Raw genomic sequence first — 11,801 nt, 5'->3', positions numbered from 1 at the left:
TCACTAGCCCTCAGCACCTGGCTATCTCTCTGTTTCTATTAGTTTGGAGACTTATTTTTTAAACACAAACACCTGGATCGTTGTCATACTTTTTTCTTGCTGCATAGTATTCTACCTTACACATCTAGTTCAAGTGTTTCTTATTGATGAACACTAGACTCTTAACAAGGAGTTCCATTTAATTTTGGAAATGGTTTAAACATAAAAGGTCAGCTGTAGTTGAAACCAAAAAGTTTTCAGATTCAAGAAATTCTGCCAGAATATTCTTTGACCAGAAGGGGGTCTACAAGATGCAGAAAGGAGAGGCTCAACTCTGAGAAATTTCCTCCACCAATGGGGAAGCCATAGAGCCAGTTGGGGATTACTGCCGGGTAGGAGTTCGCACAGGGGCGCTCTACTGCTGGAGGCCTTGCTCCACACCAAGCTTTCCCCAGGCTGCAGTTCAGATTCACCCAACTGTGTGGGGCTCCGCAAGCACAGTACAGTGGTGCGTGACCATCTCGGGCCTCCAGCGGGCAGTGCCTACAGGCGCTGGGTCTGAAGCCCCGCGTTCTCCGGCCCACGCGTGCAGGGGGCGTACACGTGGTGACCTGCCCGGGGCCGGGTTCCCAGCTCCGGCTCCTCCTCCCCCCTGGCTCCCGCTTAGCTTTCTGCAGCATCACGTGCAGCCGGGCCGGGTGCAGGATGGCGGCGGCAGCGGCGGGTGTCAGGCTCTGGGACTGCTGCAGCCGGGGCGCTGTACTCCTGCTCTTCTTCTCGCTGTCCCCTCGGCCCCCGGCCGCCACCGCCTGGCTGCTGGGTCTGCGTCCCGAGGACACCGCTGGAGGCCGCGTGTCCCTGGAGGGGGGCACCCTGCGCGCGGCGGAAGGCACCAGCTTCCTCCTGCGCGTCTATTTCCAGCCGGCGTCCGCAGCACCGGTGCCGGCACCCACGGTTTCTCCCCCGGGCGAGAACGGCACCGGAGACTGGGCCCCGCGGCTGGTGTTTATCGAGGAGCCTCCGGGCGGTGGCGGCGTGGCCCCCAGCGCTGTCCCCACGCGCCCCCCGGGGTCGCAGCGCTGCCGCGAGCAGAGCGACTGGGCGTCGGACGTGGAGGTCCTGGGGCCCCTGCGCCCCGGAGGCGTGGCGGGCTCGGCTCTGGTCCAGGTGCGGGTGCGGGAGCTGCGCAAGGGCGAGGCGGAGCGGGGCGGCGCGGGCGGCGGCGGGAAGCTCTTCTCACTGTGCGCCTGGGATGGGCGCGCCTGGCACCACCACGGCGCCGCCGGCGGCTTCCTGCTGCGCGTCCGCCCGCGCCTCTATGGCCCGGGCGGGGACCTGCTGCCCCCCGCGTGGCTGCGGGCTCTCGGGGCGCTCTTGCTGCTCGCCCTGTCTGCCCTGTTCAGCGGCCTGCGCCTGAGTCTGCTCTCGCTGGACCCGGTAGAGTTACGGGTGCTGCGGAACAGCGGCTCGGCCGCCGAGCAGGAGCAGGCACGCCGTGTGCAGGCCGTGCGCGGCCGGGGGACCCATCTGCTCTGCACCCTGCTCCTGGGCCAGGCCGGCGCCAACGCGGCCCTGGCCGGCTGGCTGTATGCCTCTCTGCCTCCGGGCGTCGGAGGCGCGGGGGAGGACTACGGCGAGGCGGGGGTTCACTTCCCTTGGCTGCCGGCGCTCGTGTGCACCGGCGCCGTGTTCCTGGGCGCTGAAATCTGCCCCTACTCGGTGTGCTCGCGGCACGGGCTGGCCATCGCCTCCCATAGTGTGTGCCTGACCCGACTTCTGATGGCGGCAGCCTTCCCCGTCTGCTACCCCTTGGGCCGCCTGCTGGACTGGGCTCTACGCCAGGAGATCAGCACCTTCTACACCAGAGAAAAGCTGCTGGAGACGCTGCGAGCCGCAGACCCCTACAACGACCTGGTGAAGGAGGAGCTCAACATCATCCAGGGCGCGCTGGAGCTGCGCACCAAGGTGGTGGAGGAGGTGCTGACCCCGCTGGGGGACTGCTTCATGCTGCACTCGGACGCAGTGCTCGACTTCGCCACAGTCTCTGAGATCCTGCGCAGTGGCTACACGCGCATCCCGGTGTACGAGGGCGACCAGCGGCACAACATTGTGGACATCCTGTTTGTCAAGGACTTGGCCTTCGTGGACCCCGACGACTGCACGCCGCTTCTCACGGTCACTCGCTTCTACAACCGGCCCCTACACTGCGTCTTCAACGACACCCGCCTGGACACGGTGCTAGAGGAGTTTAAGAAAGGTGAGCAGTGGTTTCTCTTCTCCCTTACTTCCCTCCTTCAGAAGTATTATTACTCTTTGGCAAACATATGAGGCTTCAGGATTCCCCATGTCAACTTTTCACCCCTGATAAAAACTTGCGGGAGGGCCCCAGGCTCTTTTCATCTCACTGTTCTGTTCCTCTCTGGCAGCCAAGTGAGCCCCAGCCTCTTCCCTAGTACTTGATTCACAAGTTTCCTGTCCTGTTATATCTTTTTTCCAAAGCTTACCAGTTGTCAAATACCGTGTATGTTGTACAGTACTGTGCATGTTCGAGGTCATAGCATAGTGTCCCTAAGCAATACCGGAGGAACCCCTACAGTTTTCAATAATAAGTAGCCTTTGCTTTAAACTCCTTTCTAGCAGGAAGCTTACTGTTCCAGGCGAACTATTGTAGTTACTGCTGGACAGCTCCAGCAACTGGCAAAGTCTTACTAGGAGCAGAAATTGAGGTCTCTCCAGCTTCTCTTGGTCCTCATTCTTTCCTCTGAATCATAGGAGTAAATGACAGACAGTTTAGATATCACCCCCCCATTTCACTTTCTATTATCCATTTATGTGGCACATGAATGGAGCTGAGGAAATAATCTAGTAAATAATCTAGCAAAGGGAAGCACTTTCATAGTCAAATGTGTAAGGTTCCCTTCAGAGAAATCAGCACCACTCATGTCATGTCTGTGGCATATTTGCTACTTGTCTGGAAGTTGTCTTTGGAAATTGTCTCCTGGGGTTGAGTACAATTCACTTAAGGAAAGTCAGTCTGGTTACTTTTAGGTTTGATCTTTTGAGCATTGCATAGCTTGGCTACTCTCCCTAGTTAATCAGTGTCAATGCAGTGTTGATTTAGACCCTTTGGTTATTTCTGAAAATCAAACTTACCTTTGAATAACTTCCAGAAGACTATACCTTACAAGCCCTGATAGCAATTCTAGAAATAATTTGAGACTAATGATATGGCTAGAGTAAGTGTAGAACCATTCCAGACGACTACTTTGAAGGAGACACGTAAGAGTTGGCATGTTAAAAAAAAAAAAAAAAAGTCAGTTCCCTGACTTTTGAGTCAGTCTTCAAAGATAGCTTTAACAGCTAGCAAGATTTCCATTTGACTGTTTTTAATTTTGTTTGTAAAAATTTAGTCTAGTCATTGCCTTGTCATCACAGACACTCTCTAGGACTTTACATGCAGAGAGAAATCTGGGGCCTTCCTCTTGCCATGATATTTTCAGAAAAGTGAAATCATGTTAAACATAAAAACATAGCCTGAGAAGGGGGAAAAGTGTGCATGCTGCTTTCATCTCAGATTTGGGGAGAGAACAGTTCTAGTCTTTGTGTTGCTATTCTGAGAAGTATTGGGAGACGGATCTGTATTGCAGTTATTTTAGCCTAATCTGGGCCACTGTCACACGTCTGTCTTCTACCATGTCTCCTTGCATGACTCATTCCCATTGCACACTGGGGTTTATCTACTTTTAGAGTTAGACATATATTTTCTGTACCAAACAGAATGGAGTCTTGGATCTGGACACAAATGTGATGAAAATATGTATTTTGCTTGGACTGCTTTAACAAGCCAAGTAGTTTGAAAGACTGAAGTTTGTTTTCTCACAGGTCTGGAAGCTAAAAGGCCAAGGCCAAGATGCCAGAAGGTTTGGTTTCTCTGAGACCTCTCTTGTTTGGCTTGCAGATAGCTAACTTCATGTTGTGTCCTCACACAAGCACCCCTTCATCTGTGTGTATATCTTTGGAGTCTCTCTGTGTGTTCTAACCTCTTCTAAGGACACCATTCGGGCTACATTAGGAGCTTTGCAGTTAGTCTCACTGTACTTAACTTCCTCTTCCATATGATAGTTGACATAGAGTGCCATTAAGGTACTTTCTTGCTATCATGCACTGTCAGAAGTCATTTTTAATGAGACCCCCTATAGACTCATTCATGTCTTCATATAGGCTGAGCACCTTTCACAGGTTAGACAAAAAGCAAGACAATAAGCCTGTGCTCAGGAAGTTAACTAATAGCGTACAAGGCCACAGGGTACTAGCATAATAAGGACAGTCTTCAGAAACAGGAATTGTGTTTTACCAAGTTTTTAAAAAATATTTTAAAAATATTTTTTAAATATTTATTTATTCCTTTTTGTTGCCCTTGTTGTTTTATTGTTGTAGTTAACTACTGTTGTCATCGTTGTTGGATAGGACAGAGAGAAATGGAGAGAGGAGGAGAGAAAGATAGACACCTGCAGACCTGCTTTACCGCCTCTGAAGCGACTTCCCTGCAGGTGGGGAGCCAGGGGCTTGAACCGGGATCCTTAATGCCAGTCCTTGCACTTTGCACCACGTTTTACCAAGTTTTATATTCACAGCACCTTGCAAGTTACTTTGCACATTTAAGGCTGCAAAAAAAAAAAAAAAAAGGAAGAAAGAAAGAAAGTCAACACTGATCTGAAATGAGTCTTGTTACAGACTTTCTAAATCTGGTCTGAAAAAGGCTCGTTAGGGTTCTATTAGTAGTTTGTAAGCTGATAGATCCCAAAAGAGAAGTAGGTCATTGCATTCCAAGGAAGATAACCTATTTCCCTCCTCAAAGTGTCTTCTATAAACCAGCAGCGTGGGCCTCACCTGAGAGCTCTTTAGAACTGTGACACTTCATGCTTCACTCAAAATCCACAAGTGAAAATCAGCATTTTAACAAGCCTTTGCATGATGCCTGTGGACGTCAAAGTTTCAGAATTGCCTTTAGAAAACTATTACTGACAGTGGTTGGTAGAATGATAAATGGAATAATCATCAAGGTGGGTGTTCTTTGACTCTTAAGTCTTGAAATAAACTAGTCATTTTCTGTGAATTGTGTTTGTAGTCTCAATTAGAAAAGTCAAGTTGAATTTCTTTTGTTTTCCTTTAAAAAGAACTTAGAAAATCATAATATCCCTTCAGTATACTTCCCTCACTTATTTGCATCTCATGTAATTTAACCACCTAAACAAGCCCGTGGGGAAGCAGGAGAGGAAAATGATATTAAAAGGAACAAGTTGCCACTAATTGAGCAACAACTTCTGCCAGGCACAATGCCAAGCCCTTTATATGCTCTGAACAGTCCTCCTGGGTAGGTATTTTCTAGATGAAGAAACTATAAAACTCAACTAAATTACATGATTTGCTCAACTTTCCATAACTAATAACTAACTGAATTGTCATTTAAACTAGGTCTATAGGAACCTATTCTTCCCTGCCACACACACCAGTCTTATTCCATACTCCCAGAATTCATGCCACCCACAGGATGCAAAGCTGCCTTTCAACTTGACTTGCTGCCTATGACTGATTTACTTCTAGTTTCTGCAGGTTAGATATGTGATTTTTCTTAACCCCTCATCTACTGTTGGGTGTCTGATTTGTTTCCATGTCTGGGCTATTGCAAGTACTGCTGCTATGAGTGTAAGTGTACGTTAAGAAAAGAAGAAAAAGAAATGTGACTTGCAGTTACAATTGCTAAGATGTATATTACATTTTACAAAATCTGTTTGTCTACTTTTTCATATCTAATGAATCTTTAAAACAACTCTGCAGCTATGGCTAAAGGCACAAAGACCCAAGAGGTCTTTAGAACTGGGAAAATAAAAACTGCCTTTCCATCTAGTATGATGTCTTTATGAAAGGGAACAACATTTCTCCTCACTGGACTAAGTCTCCCTTGGGGCAAAAAATGAATCTTGCTTGCTTTATATTCTCAGAAAAAGCAGTGTCCCCCTGGGCTAGGGGAGAAATAAATATTTATTGAGTAAATGGTTTAATTAACTAATTTCTACTGTATTTCTCTGTTTGAATGAGTTGAGTTTCTAAGTACCAATCAGTGTTGTTTCATTGACTACAACCTCTCATGCTCTTCCTAGGTCTTGTACCCCCAGTTAGTGGCCCCACTGCCCCTCTATTCTGCTGTAGTCTGCTTAGGGAAACTTGTTTTCTCAGCTTGGAGAGTAAGAGATCAAGATCAAGTCTCTAGCCAACTCAGTTTCTTTTTTATTATTATTAACTTATTATTGGATAAAGACAGACAGAAATTGAGAGGGACAGAGACAGTAAGACATCTGCAGTCCTACTTCACCACTCATGAAGCCTTCCCTCTGCACATGGGGACCAGGGGCTTGAACCTTGGTCCTTGTGCACTACAGTGTGTGCGCCTAACCAGGTGCACTACCACCTGACCCCCTGACTCAGTTTCTTATAAGAGCTCATTTCCTGGTTACATACAGCCATCTTCTTGCTAGGTTTTTACATGACCTTTCCTTGTTTCTTGGCGCTTTAGGGAGGAGTAAGAGAAAGAGAGAGAGAGAACATGCTGTCCTCCTCCTCGTCTTATAAAGACACCAATTGCATTAAGGACCCACCTTTATGCTCTTACCTTAATTACTTTCTTAGAGACCACTAGGGCTAGGGCTTGCTTCAACATATTAATTTGGAAGTGAGGCAGACAACATTTGATCCATAACAATCACCAAAGTTTGCCAGATATTTGGACTAGAGTCTGAAAGAGAAAAACAAAGCCAAAATCATGCCCCAAATATTTCTTGTATCTACATTTTGTCCATGATTTCTTCCAGTTAGGTTAAACGTTGATTTTCTTTTCAAGAAATAGTTACTGTGTACCTGTTGTGTAGACACACTGGAGAATACCACCACCAGAGTCACTGCATAGAGTTTTCTTTCTAAAGAGACAAGTTAAAGTGGATAGTGAATAAGAGTATAAGCTTTGGTGCCAGATGGACCGGTTACATCCTGGCATTGGACATGTTATTTAATGGTCTATTTTGTTAATTGTAAAATGAAGATAATGGGCTTACTCATAAGGTTGTTTGAAAGATTAAGACAATGTTACATTATGGTGTTCATTTAGTGATTCATAATAAATGTCAAATAAACATTAGCTCTGAAATTAACTTCTTTAATGTTGGGAATCAAGTCTATAAAATGGAGCATTGGAGATTTATTGAGCTTAACTTCTCAAATACTATTCTAATTCTTGTGGCTTTTAGGAGAAAGCCAACCCTGTAGAGGCAGCAGCAGTAAGGAATAAAGTTTTACTCTGTAATCATAGATCTGTAGGTGCTGCAGCTCTGCTATTAAATTCAGCAGTTCAGTTCTGCTGGGTTAGTAACACCATTTTCCTAAACAAGAGCTAGCACAATCCACATCATTGTTGAGTTGTTATCTGAGATTAATATGGTTGTGCAATGGCCAGTTGTTGCTTTGGAACCTGTTTGCTGCTCATTCATGCACTCACTTGCTCATTCATTTATTCAACTCCTGCTTTTGGGTCAGGTATTGTCTTAGGCCCACGAGCTAGACATAATACTGACCAGCCATTGGGGAAACAAAATGTATCCTCTGCAGTCTTTGGTCCTACTGTATATGATCTTTTGCCTTTAGTACATTCCATCTAGCCAGTGCTCCTGGAGCAGCTTGACCTTGTAATTACACAGAATGTTTTTGCTCACTACTCCAACTGCTGGTGTGGTTACTTTAGAACAGTCATTCCATTACTGATTTCTGTAAGCAGCTGCTAAGACAGTGCTGCTACCCATGTCTTTCATACAGGAAAAAGTTGTTTTCAAATTTGTTTTTGATAAGATTGTCATCATTTCATTGCTTAAAATGTGTTACCCAGTGCAGAGAATGATTTGTACATTTTTAGAATTAGATGTTTATCTTCTGACAATAATTAGAATAAGCAGTGAGTGAAGAACACAGTTCATCATGGAACAGTGAGGAGGAACAAAACATCAGAACAAAAGAGAACCAGGAAAAGAAATTAAACTAACCAAATAAGGTACTAAAATTGTTGGTCTGTCTTTAGAAATTTTCATGTGTATTGTTGTGATGTTATTCTTTAATTTTTTTTTCAGAAGATGCACTAGGTAGTATTTGAATCAGGGACACTAAAATATTTTTAAATTTAGTTTTCCTTTCATTGTCACTATCTTTTTATCTAATCTAAACCCCACAGGCTACTGGTAAATTTCATTTCTTTTTTTTATTACTCATTGTGAATTCTCTTTTTATTTGAAGGATATGGTAGCCCACTGAAACTCCATTTGTAAAACAAACAAAACGTGGTTGTTGTTCTGACTCTTAAACCACTCAAGTATCTCAGAGGACCGGGTCTGTGCCTTTTCTAGTGCTCTGTGCCCAGGTTGACCTCTGGGCCCAAATTTAGGTACCTTGAATCTTCAGTAATGACTCTTAATTCTCTTTGTAATTTCTGCTGTATGGTCCTTTGCAATTTGAGATTCTTCTAAATTCCTTCCTCCCTCCTCTTTTTTTGAAGATATAATTTTTAATTTCTTTAGTGGGGGGTTAATGGTTTATAGTCTACTGTAAAATACAATAGTTTGTACATGTGTAGCATTTCTCAGTTTTCCACAGTTTAACCCCCACCAGGTCCTCCTCTGCCATCATGTTCCAGGACCTGAGCCCTCCCCACACCATAGAGTCTTTTACTTTGGTGCAATACACCAACTCTACTCCAAGCTCTGCTTTGTGTTTTCTCATTGAAGGGGTGTGTGTGTGTGTGTGTGTGTGTGTGTGTGTGTGTGTGTGTGCACGCGCCAGACTTTCTGCCTTCTTGGTCCTTACAGTTGAGTATGTAGATAGATACTAGTCAATAAATAATTACAAATAGTGACAGATAATTGGGGAAAAAAAAGTGTAAGAGTGTCTTTTTCCTATGGAAAAAGACAAAATCCTCCCTCCTAGGAGCAGAAAGATAGCTTACTGGGTAGGGCTGTGCCCAGTCTTGAGTTCCATGTGCCCAGTCCATGTGCCCAGTCTTGAGTTCCAGCACCACAGGGAGTCCTGTGGCAGAGTTGGGGTAGGAGTGGATTGTCTCTCCTTCTGTGTCTCTCTTTCAGGGAAAACAAACAAACAAACAAAAAAACAGGGAGTCGGGCAGTAGCGCAGCAGGTTAAGTGCACATGGTGCAAAGCGCAAGAACTGGCATAAGGATCCTGGTTCGAGCCCCCGGCTCCCCACCTGCAGGGGAGTCCCTTCACAGGCGGTGAAGCAGGTTTGCAGGTGTCTATCTTTCTCTCCCCCTCTCTGTCTTCCCCTCCTCTCTCCATTTCTCTTTGTCCTATTCAACAACGATGACAACAGTAATAACTACAACAATAAAACAACAAAGGCAACAAAAGGGAAAATAAATATATATAAAATCAAATCTTTCTAGAAAATTGGAATCTTGTATGTGTGATGTCCCAGTGACAGAGAAAGAGAGGTAGAAGGATGAAAGAAAGAAAGAAAAAAAAAAGAAAGAAAGACAAGAAGAAAGAGAGAAAGAAAGAAAGAAAGAAAAAAGAGAAAGGTTGTGTGTGAGAGAGAGAAAGAATGAGAATCTCCCTTACCCAAGTGATATTTCAGCTGAATCCTAAAGGGTGGTGAGAAGGACTTTCCTAGAGGAAGAACTTTCTAGGAATAGGGAGCCAGCATCATAGACTCTGAAGACAGTGGGCTGGGCCTGTGTGGGTTCTATGAAGGTGCTCATGTGTTATGTACCATTCATTAGGGAAACCACCACCTCCCGCTGTCCATAGTGATTATCAGTGCTGTCTGGGCACTTCAAATCAGTGACATTCTGAGTGCTAGGTTACTAGAACCCTAGCAGATAGATAAGGCTATAAAAATGGAGAAGACCTTCCCCTCCAAGAGCATGGAAAGAGAACATGAAGGTCCTGTGGGATCCACAGAAGGGCGTCTAGACAGTATATTTGTGTGGAGAGGGGAAGGAAAGGTAATTCTAAGGAAGGGTCTGAGGAAACTCCTCTAGGGTGTAAAAGGAGAAGGACTGTGACAGCAGCTATCAAAGGAAGGTGTCTCCCAGCTGAGCCTGGAGCTTGAGCTAGAAAAATAAAGGCAGAAAGGGAGCTGACACTACATCTGAATGCTGGTGAAACAATGCTTATAATGCAGCTTTGCTTCCAGCCAAGTGAGGAACTAGGAGGAATAAGGCATTTGTCAGACATAATTATTGTTCCCTCCAAATGCCAGAGCTGTATATCTTAACCATTTGGGGTGGTGTTATTTCTAAAATGTTTCATATACATACAGTCTTCTCTTCCTTAACAAAAGATTCTAAATGGAACTTAATCTTTCTTTGATGATGCAGGATCATGGTCATGAGGATATTGTTATTTGATGCTGTAGTATAAGGCTGCTCTTTTATTTTTCTCTGTCCTCTGGCTATCAACTGCTAACTCTCTGAATCAGCCTCAAATAAATCCCTTCCCCCACTGTGCTCATCACAAAACGACCCTTTCTTTCTCTGTCTATTTCAGAGCTTCTGTTGACTTGAGAAACCAAGTAAATACATGTGATGGGAATCTTTTGCCTAGTATACAATAAGCTCCAATAAATATTTGTTAACTAAGTAATGAATGAGGTTTTCATTGGGAGCCTAGTATGTAGGACTGGTGTGCAAACCTGAGCTAATTTCTTTTGGGACCAGATTCAAAGCTGTGCAAAGTCAGACCTCCAGATAATGGGTTGTTACTCTGCTATTTTTGCAGTGTTGCTTAGCAAACCAAACTGCCAGCCCGCCTAGATCCTAGTGACTAACAACTCTTTTTTATGCCCTGGTGATGCTGGTTACCATGGTGCTCTGGATGACATAGTTGACTTTTTTATAATTGTCTTTTAGTGGCATAGGAAATTTTTTGTGATAAAATGGTGATTACTCATTCAGATGAAATATGAATATAGTCAGGGCAGTGACTATAAAGCGCATCTTTTTTTTTTTTTTCCGTTTAACTAGAGAAAGGGACACTTTTGTTCTCCCAAATCAAGGTGTTTGCTGCAGCTCTGGTAAGATACTATTTCTGTGGTTTTCTTCCTAATTTGATAGACAATGATTTGATTCGACTGTATAGATAAAAACCATCTAACATATGTCAACCTAGCTTTCTCTTATCTCACTCTAATCGAGTTCTTTAAAATTAAGATAGGAACAGGGGCTGGGCAGTAGCGTAGCAGGTTAAGCGCACATGGTGCAAAGCCAAGGGCAGGCGCAAGGATTCCAGTTCGAGCCCCCAGCTCCCCACCTGCAGGGGGTTGCTTTGCAAGTGCTGAAGCAGGTCTTTAGGTGTCTATCTTTCTCTACCCCTTTCTGTCTTCCCATCCTCTCTTGATTTCTCTCTCTGTCCTATCCAACAACAACAACAGCTTTGACAACAATAGTACTAACAACAACAAGGGCAACAAAATGGGAAACATGGCCTCCACGAGCAGTGGATTCATACATAGTGCAGGCACTGAGCCCCAGCGATAACCCTGGAGGCAAAATAAAAATAAATAAAAATAAATTTTAAAATTATGATAGTAACATTAGAAGTTCACAGCTCTCTATAAACACAAGTGTCTGTTAACAGTAGGCACTGTTAAAATTCTAGGATGTTATCTGTTATCACGAAGAAGCATACTTTTTTATAACTTAGGCTGTTTCAACTTATAGAAGCACAGACTTTCAGAGGCAAGAAAAGAAACACTGGAGATCACCTAATCCT

General features: G+C 44.6%; 1 protein-coding gene across 5 annotated transcripts in view; it reads left to right on the top strand.

The window, feature by feature from the left end:
- The first annotated feature begins 472 nt into the window (after window positions 1-472).
- Window positions 473-11,801, top strand: part of CNNM1 (cyclin and CBS domain divalent metal cation transport mediator 1) — an 87,301-nt gene continuing 75,972 nt past the window's right edge. For 2 of the 5 annotated variants that reach the window (XM_060171509.1, XM_007534276.3), the window contains exon 1: window positions 481-2,236. In XM_060171509.1, coding sequence (XP_060027492.1) covers window positions 685-2,236 — 1,552 coding nt within the window. In that variant the 5' untranslated portion in view covers window positions 481-684. Of the gene's footprint in view, window positions 2,237-11,801 lie in introns of all 5 variants that reach the window. The other 3 variants (XM_016193029.2, XM_060171511.1, XM_060171510.1) reach the window with 3 other exon arrangements.

This window comes from Erinaceus europaeus, chromosome 14, assembly GCF_950295315.1.
Source record: "Erinaceus europaeus chromosome 14, mEriEur2.1, whole genome shotgun sequence".
In the NCBI taxonomy this organism is placed as follows: domain Eukaryota; kingdom Metazoa; phylum Chordata; class Mammalia; order Eulipotyphla; family Erinaceidae; genus Erinaceus; species Erinaceus europaeus.
The sequence above is the reverse complement of the archived record's forward strand: the minus strand, read 5'-3'. Positions and strand labels throughout refer to the sequence as shown.